At 38.3% G+C, this 19,802-nt stretch overlaps 1 protein-coding gene across 1 annotated transcript; it reads left to right on the top strand.

Moving 5' to 3' along the window:
* Positions 1-11,137: 11,137 nt before the first annotated feature.
* LOC131252998 (zinc finger protein ZAT11-like) lies at positions 11,138-11,825 on the top strand. The gene has a single exon (XM_058253812.1). It carries the CDS (start codon positions 11,226-11,228, stop codon positions 11,712-11,714), a length of 489 nt encoding a protein of 162 aa, XP_058109795.1. The 5' UTR covers positions 11,138-11,225; the 3' UTR covers positions 11,715-11,825.
* The last annotated feature ends 7,977 nt before the right edge of the window (positions 11,826-19,802 follow it).

Below are 19,802 nucleotides of genomic sequence, written 5' to 3'. Positions count from 1 at the left end.
GTCAATAATCCTAACCGTTTCGATCACTGTCCTGGAAAATAGATGGTTAATAACAAAAAGATGACAAAAAGCCACGGATTGGAAACATGCCACTGAGTGTGCCGGGATCCTTCAACTCAAAATAATTTTGGGGGCATCCCTCATCTACCATGGGCACCAGATCAACGGCCTGGATCACCTATCCATGGGCTCCGCCTACATCCCCTCATGACATTTTATGTCTTTGCAAAATAAAATGATTTGGCTCATGTGATAGGAAAATTGCACACTGGACCATTGTGTCAAATCATGCCGAGAATTTTAAATTTTCATGATATTTGTGGGAAAGTCATGAAATATTACCATGATCATATCATGAGATATTCAAAATCTTAGAAGTTCTAAATGTAATTCCATCGTGAAATTCTTTTGATTTTAACGCAAAAACCTTTGAAAGTATACTAATTCATTTTTATATTTATTAGGGTGCATGGCATACGTAGATAAAGGAAGATAAGAGATAAGGACAGTTAGAAAAGACTTTAGTACATCGCCTGGGTACTTTAGGTAGTTTCTTTCACTAATATGAGTTAAATGACTAAGCGTGCATAAAATCCATACCATCTGTCAAGTAAGCTATATCTTGTTTGGCCTTTATTCAAAATTTCAGGCTGATCCAGCTGTCAAGTGAGCCAACTTATAAACTTTTACCTACAATTTTTGAATTTATGTAGTATAGCTCAACTATGGTTAAAGAATAATGAGACTTTTTGCTAATTCTTTTATTATTAGCACATCAAATAAATAGATTGAATGGCATATAAATGCCACAGTATGGCCTACACAAAACTAATGGTGGCTATCCATCTCAATTGTTTCCTATGGTGTAGCCTACTTGAGTTTTGGATCCCATGTGGCTTTTTATTTGCCAAAATAACTTTGGCAGATGCTGCAATTTAGTAAGAACTTCTGCTTTGGAGAGAGAGAGAGAGAGTCAGTCGGTTATAGGTTTTTTTTTTTTCTAAAAGAGAATCAATGATGGAGTGGCATTTGCAGTTGAAATCTTAATCACACATTGTATAATTAACATGCATATTTTTGAATTTCTAAAATGTCATAACTTCATATAAAATGTCTTTTGATATCCCTCATGACTTGTGTTATTTAAAATTAAAATTAGTTATTAATTTATAATTAAAAATATAAAAAAATATCGAAATCCAAAAATCTCCCAATATTGATATGGGAGGCCTGGTTTATATGTTTATATAGATGGGGCGGATTTTAACTGACTTTTTCAAACTTCACATCGTCTAATTAGCACGCATGTGAGTGTGTTCCAGTGCCCTAAGCTCTCTCTCTCTCTCTCTCTCTCTCTCTCTCTCTCTTTGCCTCTTTTCTAAGTAAGGTATCAAAAGTATAATTTATAAATTCAAGAAATCTCCCATTTCTAAGTGATGTGTGACAAATGAAAACCACATTTAATATATATATATATATAATTCAAAATTATTTTTGAAAGAAAAATTGGATGTTTAAATTTTCATTAAAATTTCAAAAACAAATATATTATTTGATTCAACCTCCATAAGAAAATTCTCAACAATCTATCATAATGCAATTGACTGAATGTACATTTCCTACAATTTGCCAAACTATGACAGCTCATCCACAATGCTAGTCCCATGTGCGTATGCTAATCTTGACTGTACATATCATTGCCGATAATGAAGCTTAGTCCAAGGTCACAACGGCCAAATAAAGTTAACCATCTAATTTTGCCATTGATTTCGGACTGACACTTTCTTCCAACTATCAGTTTCGCACATGGTTATCATACATGGCCAAGATTCAAAGATATAACGTGAGTCATGGGAAAAAATGTGTAGGTAAGCAGGTTCAGAAGGAGCTAATCAGATTTCTGCATCAACAGAATGGTGGAGAAAATCATATCCTTGTCCATCCACTAGCTGTTAGAGCTCTTCCCATTGGCTATGCATGATCGACTGTCTACTCCATCTCTGTGGAAGATGGATTTAATCTCCTCGAAGAGAATGAAGAGTAAAATGAAACTACAATTGCCATCTTTATTCAGATCACACAGATAAAATAGTTCATCAACAAATTCTGAAAAAGCTTATTAGTAAAACATGCTACTACCTCATTGGCCCATGATTTAAACCATATGGATGGTTTTGCATTTATAAAATGCTACATGTTAGTAAGATGTGATTTGTAACAAAACCACATTCTAATTTTCAAGCATAATGATAGATACATGCACACGTGCGAACAGGAGACATGAGTATAACACCTAGATCATTTATAAGGTGGATCATTTCATGAAGACAACCAAAGTTTTATTATTATTATTATTATTTTTTTTTACACACGCACACACACCCCCCCACATACTCAGGCCTAAGTTGGATTTCACCACCTACGGATACTTGAACCCTTGATCGGGTGTTGAAACTCCTGAGAGTATGCCACCCGAGCAAGAGTAAGTATCCAAGACACCCAAAGTTGAGACAGGTTGAATATGGACAGTTTCATTTTTCACATAGATGTGCAGTCCAAAATGAATTTACCTGATTTACTTACATATTCATGGTGGGTCCCACATGATGAACGGTCTAGATCTCATATAAGTACACTTGGCTCCAAACCGCATCATCTTCCATCTTTGCACCACTTATTCAAATGCAAATTGTCTAGTGAGGTGCTCACCACCGTTTACTATGGTGTGGAGACTGTGGGGCCCATTGTGATATATGTGTTGCATCACCATCCGTACATTCTCCGGCACATTTTAGGGCATGGCATATCCAAATCTCAAGTAGAGCATACTACAGCAAAGCGGGGACATCCACCGTTACAACCTTCCTATGCCCAATGTGGTGTTTATTTGTCGTGTCCAACCTACTCTGGACGTGGGCAAAGGGAAAACACAAATATCAGCTTGATCCAAAACTTTTATCTTTTATGGCTCTTAGAAAATTTCAATGGTTAATATTCAATTCTCAATGTTTCTTATGTTGTAGCCTACTTAAACTATATATATATATATATATATATATATATATAGAGAGAGAGAGAGAGAGAGAGAGAGAGGTAGAGTATGAGAGGATTGCTCCACCAACCGCACACTTCTGCACACTTATGTCATGGGCATAAAATCTAAAAGGTCCACCATGATTGGTAGTACGCCCTGTGAAACCTCATTAGCCGACTGATTTTATCACATGATCCAAAACTTTTAGTGTACCATGGCAAAGAGATATGCAAAGTAGAATGATACGAAAAGCTGTTATCCTTGTTATCATGTACACTATGAATGTTTTGTATTTGTCTGTGAAAGTTGGGCTTGGCAAGGAAACAAGAGGATACTTGCCGCATCACGCTAGACCTTTACATATGGTTGAGCATTATATTCTATATATATCTATATGTGTAGTATATATACTATATATATATATATATATATATATATATTTATAGAGAGACGTAGCATATGGAAGAAACTGTTTAAGACCATCATACGTGATGTGAGATCGAAAGATCGAGACGTTCATGTAGAAGAGACCTCGTGAGAATCCTCACCCAAGTTTTACTTTGATCTAAAACTTTTATGGGCCATGGAAAATTAAATACATGTTCCTCTAACCTTAATTTGCCTAATTTCTCTTTGCTGATGGCCCACCATAATTTTAGATCGGAGTGAAATGCAAATAAATGAAGAAAATTTTCATGTGGGGTTATCATGTACACTAGATTTGTATCACATGGACCGTTGGAAGACACCCAAGGCACGTGTGCAAAGGTGCGCACGTGCGTAGGTGCCTAAGTGAGCATGACTATATATATATATATATATATATATATATATATATATATATATATATATATATATATATATATATATTTAGATATATAGTCATGCTCACCTATGCACATTCGTACATTTGCACGTGTTAAAACTCCAAAAGATAAATTTTCATCCTGATCTAAAATTTTAGTGGGCCATAGAAAAGAGAGATGCAAATTAAAGGAGGAAGCTGTTTTCATTTTCCATGACCGCACCAAAGTTTTTTATCAAATTAAAAAAATAGGCCCGGAAGGTTTCATGAGGCATTGCTTCATGTGGACTGTTAAAATTCTGAATTCACATCACATATGATGAGCTCTCGACAAACTTCACACAAGTTTCGTAGGAATTACCCCCAATATATATATATATATATATATATATATATATATATATATATAGAGAGAGAGAGAGAGAGAGAGAGAGAGAGAGAGAGAGATTAACCGTCATGGATATAACACATATATCATAGTGGGCCCACGTAGTTTTCATGCCACCGGTAAAAGGTTGCGACGGCCGCACTAAACAATCCGCGTCTAACTCTATGATTCAGTTAAAAGAAATTGCTCTCCTGCCGACCTATATCACTTGTGTAGAATAACCCCGTTAAAACCAAAAGTAGGCAGAGGGTGAAATGAAAGTCAGGAAAATTCACTCGACGTCAATACATTGGACGGCTGATGCTATGACTCAGCGCACTAGCGTGGCCCACCCGATAAGTTGATGGTGATCGTACCAATATGTGACTTAAACGTCTGGACAGATTCTAAGCACCAAACACGTTGGAATGAATGAAATGGCTGTATGTGAAAAACAGTTCACATACATCCATTAACAAACAACACCAACAACAATAACAACAACAACAACGACTACAACGACGACTTCCGTCATAGGTGAGATGCCTTTAACTGCACGCGACCATAGCCAAAAATAAAAATTAAAAAGCTAAGTATTCGTTTCTTCTGGAAAGACGCAACCGCAGTCAATCCATTGTTTGGAGCCGAAGTCTCCTACAGTTGGCTTATGACTGCTGGCGATTTTTGAACATGTTGAGATGTGATTAGTATCATGCCAGTAGCGATGTGGGTGCTCTGTGGGCCTAACCATGATGTATGTGTTTAATCCACGCTGTCCATTCATTTTTTTATATCATTTTAGATTGTGAGTCCAAAAATGAGGCCGATCCAAATCTTAGGTGGACCACACCGCAGGAAAACAGTGGTGATTGAACTCTCACCGTTAAAAACTTCCTAGGACCCGCTGTAATGTTTATTTGACATCCAACCTGTTGATAAGGTCACACCAAACCTGGATGAAAGTAAACCATAAAAATTAGCTTGATCCAAAACTTTTGTGGCCCGCAAGAAGATTGTAAAAGTCCGCGTTCAATCAGCACCTTTTCCTGTCTTGTGGTCCACCTAAGATTTGGATCTGCCTCATTTTTTGGTTTATGGCCTAAAATGATCTGGAAAATTTGATGGACGGCCTGGATAGAACACATACATCATGGTAGGCCCACAGCGCACCGACTCTCTGCTCGCAAGTTCAGCATGAAATCAGAGTCTAAATCCAAGGGTTTGAATTGTCCCATCTAGAATAATCTTGAAGGGAATGGAGCATCGTTGCTGCACATACGTCAGATCAACAGCAGGGATATCTGAACCATTGTCCCTAGTTTTACAGATACGCAGATCCCCGGAACCCGTTTTGGTAATCCAGACCATTGATCAGATGGTGGCCACATCAGATGGACCACGCCCCAAACTTAGTCCAGGTTGGAAGATCCTTGCTATCCAATATATGCATTCTCCGTATCGAATGTGCACCAAACAATTATCTTCTCTTAACCGTCTATTTGCAGGGCACTAGCTAAATGGTTTGGGATTATCCAATCAAGCAGATCCTCAGGAAATGGTCCATCCGTGACGACAGTCATCAGATCAACGGTCAATCCTACCTTATCAACGGTGCAGATCTTTGGAACAAGCCCTCTACTGAAAAGTATTGTTGACCCAGTTGAAGCCAATCAAAAGAGAAACACTTTAAAAGTCTTACATTGACTTGTCTACCTGACTTCCACGGAAACGTCTAGGTGCTACTGGCCAGTGAGTACCTTAACAGCATGGGTTGCGAATTCCACACACGCGTGTGGACGGCTATCCATCCACACGCACGCACACGTGCTACCATGAAACATGAGTGCAAGATCCGAGCTTTCCATCTGGTTGGAAATAATTCTTAGATCTTCTGCCTCAAAAATCAGCTCATTTCATTCCTCATGTGGGACACACTATACAAAGAAAGCTGACGGATAGAACAATTTTTTCAACCGCTCCTTTCTTTCTATGATGTGGCCCACCTGATAGAGAGATCGAATCTCACATTCATGTGCCATATTGGCACGTGTGCCTGTGTACGGATGGAAGTTCCATATGCGTGTGGAGTTATTAGATATACGTTAGAAAAGGACAAAAAACCATTAGAATTCTTATCAGAATAAAATAGTTATGGTATCACATTATTAAATAACTAATCACACAATCAGTTTTAATAAAGAAAGGGTAAGGAAGTTACGTATAAATTATACACTGAGATCTACCCACCAATGCTCCAGATTTCATTGATCATGACCGTCCATTTGATGGGTCGTAGTGTGGAAATGAAACTGATGAGTTGTTCCTGACCCTCCCAAGTGACCACCAAAAGAATTGAGGAAATTGGTTCGAATTGCTTGGGGCAAAAGTAATGGTCCACCGAATGGACGGTTGGGATGGGCGCATACACACATTGGAGTGTAGGCAAGGTTTATAAGCAGAGTTTTTATGTATGATTAGACATTACATAACCCGATAAACATGACTCTCCTTAAGGAGCAGTTCGCTACCCTGAGGGTGTACCCTAAATTGTGTTCCGCGCCAATCTCCACCCTAAGGTGATTGTATGGCACATCTATTGGGATCTATTGTTGATGGGACATGGTCGAAGAATCAAATGGGTTCTTTCCTTGTCTTAGCCGTCCATTTAGGAATCCGTACACCAGTTGCTTGAAGCTCTTGCCATCAGAAGCTAAGTACGAACGGGGTCCTTAATCCCGGTTAAGGGTTCGAGTACCCATAGGTGGTGAAATTCCACTAACGTGAGTGTGTGGGGGCGTGTGTTAAAAAAAAAAAAAAAAAAAAAAAAAAAAAAAAAGAAAAGTACGAACGTTTAGGGTATCTACGGAAATTAACTCTATTCATCAATTTCTGGAGCTTATTTCAAGACATGATTCCAAAAAATGAAGTAGATCTAAAACTCAAGTGAACCACACTCCAAAAAATAATGGGATGAAGCGCCCACCATCTAAACCCATACGGATAGAGTTTTGGAACAAGCTAAAGCATGGCATATAAACATTGCGGGCAATTCCCTTAATGGGGTGTTTGCCTCATGGTATTGGGAAGGATTAGGTGGGATGGGATTTAAAAAATGTAATTATTACATATGGTAGGGATTGTCCCATGTTAAGATGGGATAAGCTTAATTCGATGCTATGTTTGTAATACGGTGGTACATTGAATGGATATATCCACCATCATTTGAAACTATTGAAAATAACACATGTGTTATATCCAAACCGTTCATTTGTTTTGTAACCACATTTTATGGCATGGGCCTAAAAATGAGGTGGATCCAAAACTTATGTGGCCCCAAAGAAGTTTTCAACGGTAGGTATTCAATCCCCGCTGCTTTCTATGGTGAGGTCCACTTGAGCTTTACGTCTACCTGATTTTTTGGCCCATGCTCTAAAATGATCTCAAAAAATGGGTAGACGGTGTGGATATAGCTCACACATCATGGTGGGACCTGCACAACTTGCTAACATTGAGTGGAATTCGCATGGGACCAAATGCAATTCCATCTAATCTAATTCCAAGCTTTTCCATTCCTCCAAAACATTGAGTGGAATTGGCACGAGGCAAATGCAATTCCAACCCACTTAATCCCATCTAATACCATGCACCAAACGCCCCCTTAATGTGATCACTTATGTTTTGAATTTGCCTCATTTTTTATATCATGTCCTAATATAAGTTGGAGAAACTAATGAACTGGTGAAATTTTCACCCATAACTTGGTGGCCCCATATAACTTCCAACCACATGAGCTATCCTAGCGACTTACAAATCCAGCCTTTACAATCATTCAATTAGTTTTGTTTACTCCAAGGCCCACTATATATGTCTATAATTACACCTTGGTCCATAGCTCAGGTAGCAGATTGAGGGAAGATAACTCGTTTCAACACTGAGGTCATGGCATCGAATCCCTCTTAGGGGTGGCTAACAGTGAACATATACTTTATGGTTGGGCTATCCATAGTATAAGCTAATTATATATATATATATATATATATATATATATATATATATATATATATATATATATATATATATATATAAGTCCATAATTCCAATAGTTGATCACCACACCTCTCAGCAGAAATTAGGGCAGGACACAGAATGAGGCATGGCTGCGGGGCACCTTAGAAGACTAATGTTCAATAATTCAATGTAATCAAGCTATATAAAGTAATGCACACTTGTTAGTGAGAATCCATTTCCCACCTTTTCACATGGTCACGTCTCCTCCTATAACAACATTGGCTTCGCTAATCACACACGTAAGTATCACCCAGCCCATCCATACACCACCACACGTGCCAAGATAGCATATCTTCGTGGGATCCGATCAATCCATCAGATGGGCCCCTCTGTTTAGAAGCCCTGATTTCTAAATTAGCCATTTACCCTTTATCCAGTGGGTCACTTTGTACCAAAAAGATGGATGACTAAAACAAGCTCCCCTAACCGTCCATTTCTATCATTCATTGTGGTCAATATAGCATAGAAAATACTATGATTTATGGGTTGGGGAATCTATTTGGTGGGATGAATTTGACGGACGGTTTGGATTTTTACCAATCAACAGCACGTAGATGGGACCATGCAAGCGTGTGGGATTGGCAAACCTAAGAAGCATGCGAAGCGTGTATAAATTAAAAATTCTAATGAATTATCCAAACCACTCAACACGAAACTTCTCATAAAGCGAGTCTCACTAACGGAAATCTGCCACTGATCATGTGAAACAAGAGGTATACTAACACACACGCGTGTGGGCGCCGTCCATATTCACACGCGGGCGCATATATCACACTGCGACACGTGTATGTAATTCATACTTTCAATCAGAAGATCTGCACTGTGTAGATCTGCCACTTCAGACCTCAGGTGGGCCACACCACCTCAACACAAATGATACCTAGAAAAGGATTTTTGTAACCGTCAATTTACTTTTTTGCCGTTGTCCACTTTAAGAGTAAGATTTTCTATTTTTAGGCCAACGATCCCAGCATGATTTCCAACTTTATGGACAGCTCAGATCTCATATACGTGTTTCATATTTACACGTATGGCCGAGCGTGTATGTGTACGGTTCTACACGCGTCGAGAATCAGCAAGCGTAGTTAAACTAACTTCCGTGATTGAAGTATCTAAACCACTTTCTCATCTCTCATTCCTAACTACCTGACATATACAGCCCATGTTTCTCAGAAAAAACTACAGGAGAATCATACCGTACATGACGTATCATGGAATCTCGTAGACATTCACATGCTGAGATCCCTTTTCTTTTTTCTTAAATATCAATCCATACCGTTAAAATTGTGGGAAATAGGTTTTTCACCATTGAAATAAATCAATAGGACTGTTTTCACCATTTTTTAAGTGGTTAATAAATGAATTCTAAGAAAGAAAAGCCATTGACTATTTGAGTTATGAACACTAGTTGGACGGTAAGGATGATGTGATCAGTTATATTATAATAAAATCAACGGTGATCCATATATGTGGACCATTTCACCTGAGTTACATGCATGCCAAGTGTAGGATGAATGTATCAATCTGCATCATATTCCATGCTCTGGCATGGCATTGAATATTATTCTTTAAAGAACTCCAAAGCCACCGAATGTGAAGAGAGGAATATGCTATTGACTACATGGATCCCAGTAATGATCTTTGCAACGACGCCTTTGCACCAAACACAAGCGCCTTACACGTGCTGATTTTGCACATGTATATGAGATCTGGATCGTTCATCAGGCAGCCTCGATATTTCTTAGCCCAAGTATCTAGCCTATCTACTTATGAGGATGTTCACTCATTCAAACACGAAACGAAAGTTAGCTAATTTCACACGCATATGATGTGTGCACATCCACACGTGTGTGAGATCTGAGCTTTCAATCAGGTGTGATATACTGTTTGAATCTTCTTCCTTAAAATTCATGCAACTCAGGTGGGCCAAATCACATCAAAACAAATGAATTGCTTAAAAAACGTTGTAACTGATCAATTTAATCCGTACATTGTGGCCCACCTGAACATTTAAACAATCTGATTCTTTTTTCAGAAGTTCTAAACATTATTTACAAAATTATAGAAAGCTCAGATCTCACACGTCTTTAGTATTTACACGTGTATGTGTACAAATATCTCCACACGCGTGCCACAGAAAAAAACACAAACAAACCTCTTCAACATAATCCGGGCCCACCCATCAACTGAACCAGCTCAATTTCATCAAGCCACCCAAACGACCCCACACGCTTCACTATTCAGCACGTGCCGACTCGCGGCTGCGAGTAACCTTCTCGAACCGCGTCTCAACCACGAAAAAAAGAAAAACGTGGGGCCCACTTTTCCCCCCGTGTTAAGTAATCCAGCCGTTGTGTCACTCGCCCGTGTCGCTGACTCGCAACCCCACATCAAAGATCAAACACTCCTTTTCACACTACACTATCAAGGAAAGTTCTAGAAACACGGAAAAGCAGACTCCCGAAGCTTCAAGGAAGCTCACTGACATCCTCACCGAGTCACGACTCATTCGTGGATATTCACCTGACCACGCGTACACGCTTACGTAATAGTATGGCTGCTAGTCAATGCCTGTTGTTTTATTGAAATATTACAAAATCACCCACGTTAGCCGACTCCATAAAATATCCTTCCGCAAGGGCATTTAAGTCATTTTCAAAGTCTATCACAACTGGGTTACTTGCAAGCAAAACCTTATAAAAAGGAGTCTCATATTCTTACTAACATCCATTCTCAAGTAGGATACTTCTAGTATATGTGTGTTTTCATCAAACAAGCAACCTTTTATTCATTCCTTCCAGTTTAAGAGTTTCTAGGGTTGTTCTAGGGTTAGTTGTTCTCTAATACAACTTCAAGCTCTTGAAGTTCTTGAAGTTCTTGTAGTTCTGTTCTTGAAAGTTGTTCATCATCATCATCACCTGCTTTATCTTCTTTATTCAAGTTTGTACGCTATGAAGCACATGAGGGACGACAGAGAGATGGACATGGACGGAGAGATGGAGAGCATCCGCACTGCCAATTTTCTTATGTTGCTTGCTCGTGGAAACGAGACGGAGCGGGAATCTCAGCCGTTGAGCCGCGTCTTCGAGTGCAAGACGTGTAATCGTCAATTCCCTTCATTTCAAGCTCTTGGGGGTCATCGTGCTAGTCATAAGAAGCCGCGGCTCCTCGACGATCATCATGGCCGGATGCAGAACTTGCAAAAGCCTAAAGTTCATGAGTGTTCTATATGTGGACTGGAGTTCGCGATCGGTCAGGCCTTAGGTGGGCATATGAGGCGCCATAGAAATACGATAGAGGGATTCTCTGAAGTGCAACCTGTTGTGAAGAGATCGAATAGTAGGCGAATTTTCTCATTGGACTTGAACCTAACTCCTGATGAGAATGAATCGAATATCATGTCGGGTGTTTTGGGTGGGAAGATTTCTTTGGTCCATTGATTATGATACACGAGTTATATTAGTTTTTTTGTTTGTATTCTTTTAATTCAATTTTAGTTTGTAGATATTCATATGAATCTATATATCATTTTCATCTTATACACGTGGAAATTTTGAGTGAGAAGTTACAAAATTGTCTTATTTTGAGAAATGTGTTGGGATATTTTATTTATTAGCTGAAAATCACCATTTTATGGCCATATTTCAATCAAAAACCAATTATTATGGCGTATATATGAGGCTTATTAACGAATATAAGCCGTTGGATTATTCATATATGAATATAGAAGCTCAGACATCACATAACTAGAAAGACCCATATCACAATAACTCAGATATCAAGTAACTAAGCTGAGATGTGACTCTCATCTTTTATCTCAGCTTAATTACATTTTTAATGTGTGGTTTTTTATTATGGGTGTATTTGGTTGCACCAGATATCATGATATTTTGCACGAAATTAGATTGGTTAATCATGAAATATCATAAAATTCAATTGAATTTGGTGCAACCAAACGCAACCTAACTTAATTTGAGAGAGAGAGGAGGAAGGTGTATTGATGTTTTTGGGTAAATAAAGCTATTTACCTTTGTTAGCACATTTTTTGCTTTACCATGAAGGTGCAGCTAGCACATGGAAATGAGCTTTTTAAGGCCACACGTGTACAAGTGAGTACGTGTACATACCACCGTGTGGCACATTGTTTTAGCATCTGCCACAAAAATCAGGCTGGTTAAATCAGCAAACGGACCACAATTGAAGAAAAAAATGGATGGATCGAAAACCAATAGGCCAGTTTTTCTTAAGCAAGGGGATTTACATGGGACCCAAGTGATGGATGGCTTGGATCTCATGCTCACGTGTGACACTAGCACGAATGTTGGTTTTACATGAATTGCGTTGGACACGTCTTGTGGAGTACTTCATGGAATTTTGACAAGGAAAGAGCAGAAGAAGAGGTAACTTGTAGAGGATGAATGGACTTGGATTCTGCAGTGTAGAACACAGCACCGACTATGGTAGTGTGTATGCGTGGAAAGATCTGACTATGGGTGTATGCGTGGAAAGATCTGTGCGCCCCACCATGACGTATTATCCACGCCGTCCATCCATGTTTCAAGATAACTTTAGGAAATGAGCCCAAAAAGTAGGCAGATCCAAAGCTCAAGTAGACCACACCACAACAATCAGTGGGATAGTGACGGTTACCGTTGAAACCTTCTTAAGGCTTACCATGGTGTTTATTTTTCCATCCAACCTGTTCATTGGGTCACAAAGATCTAGATGAATGGAAAACAGAAATATAAGCTTGATCCAAAACTTACGTGGCCCCAAGAAGTTTTGGACGGTAGGCATTCAATCCACACTGCTTCCCTCGGTGTGTTCCACTTGAGCTTTGGATCTGCCTCCTTTTTTGGCTCATTCCCTAAAGTTATCTTGAAACATGGATGGACGGCGTGGATAAAACACGCGCATCATGATGGCCCATGGAGCTTTTCCGCGTGTAGCAATGTTGGTGCTGTGTTGTACGCCACGCAATCCGAGCCCATCCTCAGAAACGGATTGGCTACTCACCCTGCTACCGCCAATGGTCAGTGGTCGGTGCTCTGTGGGCCCTAACATGATGTATGTGTGTCATCTGTCCCGTCCATCTATTTTTTCAGATAATTTTATGGCTTGAACTCAAAAATGAGTTAGATTAAAATCTCAAATGGGCCACACAATGTTGATTGAACTCTCACCGTTAAAAACTTCTCGGGCTACAAAAGTTTTGGACCAGGCTGATATTTGTTTTTTAACTTAATCCAGGTCTGTATGACCTAATCTACAGGTTGGATGTCAAATAAACATTACAGTGGGCCATAGGATGTTTTTAATGGTAGACATTCAATCACTAATGTTTTCTCACGGTGTGGTCCACCTGAGATTTTTATCAGAGTCATTTATAGGATAATTATTAAAATAACGTGAAAAAATGGATGAACGGCGTGGATAAAATACATAGATCATGGTGGGGCCCACAGAGCACCGACCACTGGCTACGTAGCTAGCGGCAGCGTCACTGGCCAAACCACGTCCCTTATCCTGTAGGGCCCTGGTGTCCTGGGCTCAGAATCGATAGGTAAGTCGGTGCTGGTAGATGCTCTATAGGCGCCACCATTTACGCGGAGAAAACCCAAATATCATCTTGATACAAAACTACCGTGGCCCTCAAAAAAATTTTAACGGTCACGTTCAATCATTACTATCATGTGGTGTGATCCACCTAAGATATGATCTACCTCATTATCGAATGGAGGTGATTAGGTAAGACCCCGGATCCACCTAGGTGGGTGGGACCCCTGATTGTAGGGCTCATATTGATGTGTGTGCCTTAAATCTATACCATCCAACCATTCTGAAAGCTCATTTTAGAGCATGATCCGAAAAATGAAACAGATCCAAATCTTATTTACACCATGCCATAGGAAACATTAGTAATTGAATCCCCACCATTAAAAACTTCATGGGGGCCGCCTGAACGTTTATTTGCCATCCAACCGGTTAATAAGGTCAGAGACCATACAAATATCAGCTTAATCCAACACTTTTGTACCCCATGAAAAGTTTTTAATAATCTAATATTACTAGGGGTGCACACAGTTCGGTTTGATCTGATTCTGGGGTGAAATTAGAACTGAACCATTACTTATAGTTCTAGGATTTTCAGAACCGGAACTGGACCGTTTGCACCTTAGAACCGGACCATGAAAACCAGTTCGGTTCCGGATCAGTTCCACGGTTCTGGACTTTTTATAATCCAGACCAATTGCATGTTCTATTTTATAATTTAGTCCATGTCCTTTCGCGTTATGATCCATTTGATGAATGGTTTAAATATTGTATATGGTGTGAAAAAATACATTTATAAAAACAATCAAAAGGTGCATTGTAAACCATAAATTATGAGTCAAATATACAACTAAAATATATTGTAAATTCACGGTTCTAGGTTCGGTTCCATGTTCGGTTCCACAAATCGAATCCACGGTTTGGATTCACAGTTCGGATCCACAGTTCGAATCACGGTTTGGTTCGATTTTACATATTCCAAAATGGAACCGAACCGAACTAAATGATTCTTTAATTTTTGGAACCGGAACCGATGCACTTTAAAACTGGATCAAACCGGACCGTTTGGTCGGTTCCGATCCGGTTCCACGATTCTACCGGTTCGATGTGCACCCTTAAATATTACCAATGTTTCCTATTTTATGTCCACCTAAGATTTGGATTTGCTTCATTTTTTTTCCATCATGCCCTAAGATGAGGGGTGGATATAGTCACATACATCATAGTGGACCACACGATTAGCGGTCCCACCCACCTCAGTGGATTTGAGGTCTCACCTAATAGTCCCTTTTAACTCATGCCATAAAATGAGCTAGAAGAATAGATGGATGACTTATATAAAACATATGTACCACCTACCGAATAGGGTAATTACCGGATTCCCAGTGTACTCTACAATGTTTTGTAGAGTAGAATTTTTCTACAACTTTGCTTGTTGGACCCATCATGTTTTGTATAAGTAATCTAACTCATCTAGAAAGATTGCCCCACCAAGAAAATAAGCCCCAAGTATAAGGCCAATCCAACTATCACATGGGCTATCATTTGAATTTGGAAACTTTCATATGATTGCCTGCTATTTTCTTTGGTGTCGCCCACCTAATGATTATATGAAATTGACTTTTAGGCACCCTTAGTAGATCCCTCGCTCATGGTTTGAATCGTATCTATAGGTAACAAAAAGATAGTTAAATAGCATTTACATGCAGGCGAATCACATTTCCATGCAGGTGAATAAAAGCATTGAAAAGAAGCTTTTTCTATAAAATTTTGTAAAAGATCTATCCTCTAACGTAAATATCACACATAAAGTGTCTTTCACGTTCTTACTTCGCCTCATCAATAGGGCATGTTTGTTCATACTACAAATCATAAAACAGGTTTGTTTTTCTCTTATAAGACTTTTCTTCTGATTGGGAAACAATAGAAAGAGAGAGGAAATGGTTTTCCTTTTTGTTGGTATTCCTCAAAGATGTAGAACTTCATTTTCACCATTAAAACCTAAGTTTTCTTTTGGTGAGGAGAAGAATAACAGGTTTGGAAGTGGGCCAAACTGGTTCAAAGCATGCCCAAATCCAGCCCATGACCTAAGGACCTAAGTCCTAGGCTCAGCCCCGGCTAAATTGGGTTCGAACCATCTGAATACTGGTCAAGCCTAGGTACAGCTCAAATAATTATCAGGCCTAAAACTCAGGCTGGGTCAGACCCATGGACTAGGGTCTCAGCCCAAACCTAGCCTAAAGAAGTCTGAACTTGGGAGAGCGAATCAATGGCTCAGATGGTCCGGATTGGTTTATATATAGGCCACAGGCAAGTTGAATGTGTCCCACCGTCTAAAAGTGGGGGTGAATATCCTATCTGTACAAAAAGTGGGCCCCCATCATGGGATCATCTGATGTGAAAATCAGGCCAATCAACATTGGGTAGGAAACACCACTTCACTGCATGTCATACAGTTAGATGTCCGTTGATATGTTGTGTCCCACTGTATGGCTAGATTGGCCTGATTTTTATCTAAAGTGATCATCATTGTGTGGCCCACCTTTTGTATGGTCAGGATATTCTAAATATATGACATGCTGGCAGGAAAAATGGTGGCATCATAACTTATGATACAGCCCATTGCATCTGATCATCTCTTTCACCTTTGGTATCATCAGACAATAAATAAATAAATAAATAAATAAACAAGTGATGCTATAAAAGTAGCTATTATTGTAAATTATATGATTTGTTAAGGCTCGTTTGGTTGCCACTTAAAAATGAGTTGATCTCAGTGACTAGGTATTAGAGATCATGGTTTATACAAAAGAGAAGTATCAAGTTAAACTGGTTGGACCACAAGTTATCATCACCCTAGTGGATAACTACTCACCTATTAACTGAATGCAACATCCGACCGTTCTAATACATTGGCCCCATGATGAGAATCACCTAGTACAAAAATCAGTTCTATCTAATTATTAGATGGGCCAGACCATAGAAAACAATTTTTACCATTGATAAATAGCAAAATACAAGCGTGGTCCATTCAATGAGTGGATGTGACTTATTTTTTCTTAAAGCAATCCTTCTGGTCGGGCCAACCTATCAGACGGGTTGGATGAAGTTATCTTCTGGGTGGACCGTAGCTCATGATCCAAATGGTTGGACTAGGGACCTCTTATATAAATTATGGGTTTTCAAGATTATTTTAATCCTTACCAAAATATCTTATACGTAATTATTGTTAACTAAAATACGATGAGCTCATTATTAAGTGCCAAACTGCATAAGGGTCTGATTGGATGCCAATTAAAAGTAAGCCTATCTTATTTTAATATTTCTTTTTTGGTAAGGATTACAAATAATCATAATAACCAACAATCATGATTTCTTATGTATAATTGCCATTGACTAAAATGAGATGAACTTATTTTTAATTGGCAACCAAACAGGCCTGTGTAATTATATATTCTCATCAGAAAATCTTATGAAAGATTGTAGTTATTTGTGGCACTAGTACCCAACAGGTGCCATCCATTATGAGATATTTTTATCACATTCACTAAGATATGCAGAGGATTGAAGAGATTATTAGGAATCCACATTCAATATGTGATATTGAGGGTTGAAGAAGTGATTTGGACCACTCATCAAGGGTCACTTTTGATAGCTGTCCCGCTTATAACTTCACTGTTAGCATAGTTTGACCACTTGGGTTCAGCTTGAGACTCGGTTGGTCGCCAGGTCCGGGTCAACCTAAGACTCCAACGGTCGCTAGTTTGAATTTGAATCTTTAAAAAACTTAAAAAAAAAAAAAAAAAAAAAACTATAATAATTAAAAAATCTAAAAAGGGGGACTTTTTCTTCTTCTTCTTGATCTTAATTAATATTAATCTTAAAATAAAAAACAGCCAATAATAAAATAAAACTGAAAAAAAAAAAAAAAAAAAAAATATTATTATTTTTTATTATTATAAATAAATTTTTAAAAAAATTTAAAAATTAAAATTTAAAAAAATTAAAAAAAAAAAAAAAAAAACGAAAGAACTTCTCTCTCATCGTCATCATCTATCTTTTAAAAATTGTATATATTTCCCTAAAGACTCACTAAACCCCTTGTGACTTGGTCTAGGCAACCAGGTTAGGCTGTAACTTGGAAAACCCGGTCCGAGTTAGTGATGGGGCTGAGTTGAGACCAAAGTCCCAAGTTAACTCACCTAGTTTGCGAACTGTAACTATAAGTGACAGATAATGTACTCATCAGCGCAGCGCATTCTTTATTTGAAAGATGGACATTCTTTTATTTGAAATAAGATAAATAAAAGTTAATCTACATTAAAATAAATAATGGTCTAACATTTTATAGGTGTTTTAGGATTTACTATCGGCTTCTTGGTTTCCTCCCATGTCTCAATTGCTCACTAAAAATTTTAAACTGTCGGACCACAAATAAATATATTTTTTTTATTTTTTACACACCCACATGCAGCCATGGGTTGGAACCCCAAATCTAGCTAAAATCATGTGGACGCATGCCTACAACTAACTGAGCATGACATGGGGGAGAATGTGCATCAGGTCCGCCCCATCCATAAGGTGTGCAAACAAATTTTCATCATGGATAATAAAAAACAGTCCAATTCAAGGCTTTAGTGGGCCACACCATAAGAAATAGTGTAAAATAATGCCTAAAAACTCAAAATTCACATATTTTGGCCATATGAGTCTTATAATGTGCTAAAATACCACCGTGGTGGCCCACAAGAGTTTCAACACGAGATCATGGATTCGAGTACCCATTGTGGTGAAATCCCATTGTGGTGTGAGTGCATGGGTGTGTGCGTGTGTGTAGTGTATCAGATGAGCGGATTATATAAAATATGCATGCCACAACGGACCCACACAATTTGAATGATTTTAATGGTGGGACTACTCATTTCTACTATTCGCAGTCAATATAGTCTCTTTCTACAATTTGTAGTACCAAAGCCACCACTGCTTGGGGTGGTAGTCATGCCCTGTCACATTCACCTAGCTTAAAACTAATTGGCACTTGAAACTCAGTGGAGCCAACTTGGCCCTAGCTCGGGGAGACTCATCGAGTCAACTCATTAACTTGGTCCACCCAATGCAGTTTGCAATGATTTGGACCGAGTCAATAACCATGTGAAGGGTGTCTTTAATAAAAATTAAAAATACTAGAGAAGGAAATCAGACCCCAAAGTCAATCTATTAACGTAGAGCTCCATCTAACACGATACACTCAACTTTGTTATTTTATTTCTAATGTTTTAATACTTATTATATGCATGTCATTGTTTTAAATATTTTTTTACCATAACATGAAAATAATAATAATAATAATAATCTTAATATATATCCATCGTGTCTTCAAGTTGAGTTAGGTTGAGTGTTCGAGTCACCCAACTTTGATGAACATTGACTCAAGTCAAGTTTTTGAATTTTTCAACCATGATTTAGTTGAGTCTTAATTGTTGTTTTGTGACCATGTCCAAATCAAATAAAGCAAGCTATACACAAGACCATAGCAGTGAAATGAATATCTTATTCTATAAAGGAGATTGTTATTCTCATAAATGAAACCCAAGCATAAGATTAAAATAAAAATATTGAGAAGAGAAGATATTAGAGAAGATTAGGAAGAAATACTGTAAAGGCCTCTCAAGATTCTTGCACAAATTTTTTTTGGAGAAAATGGTGTTTTTTAGGAAAGGTCATTTCTAGAAAATAATGAGAAATGAAAATTCATTTCTTTGATTGTTTTTCAACAAAAAATTCCTTTTAAAAATGCTTATTATATTAAATTTTGTTGTATGGAAAAAGACAAAGAATATTATTATTTTACTTGAAGGAAGGTGATATATGTGTGTGCTAAAGATGATCCGTGGCATGTGTCACATTGGACCATGTGGGATACTAGTAGTGGGAATGCTTGAAGATGGATGGTGGCATATGCTAAATATGTCATA

The sequence above is a fragment of the Magnolia sinica genome, chromosome 8 (genome assembly GCF_029962835.1).
Source record: "Magnolia sinica isolate HGM2019 chromosome 8, MsV1, whole genome shotgun sequence".
Lineage (NCBI taxonomy): Eukaryota > Viridiplantae > Streptophyta > Magnoliopsida > Magnoliales > Magnoliaceae > Magnolia > Magnolia sinica.
This window is presented reverse-complemented; position numbering and strand designations above follow the sequence as displayed.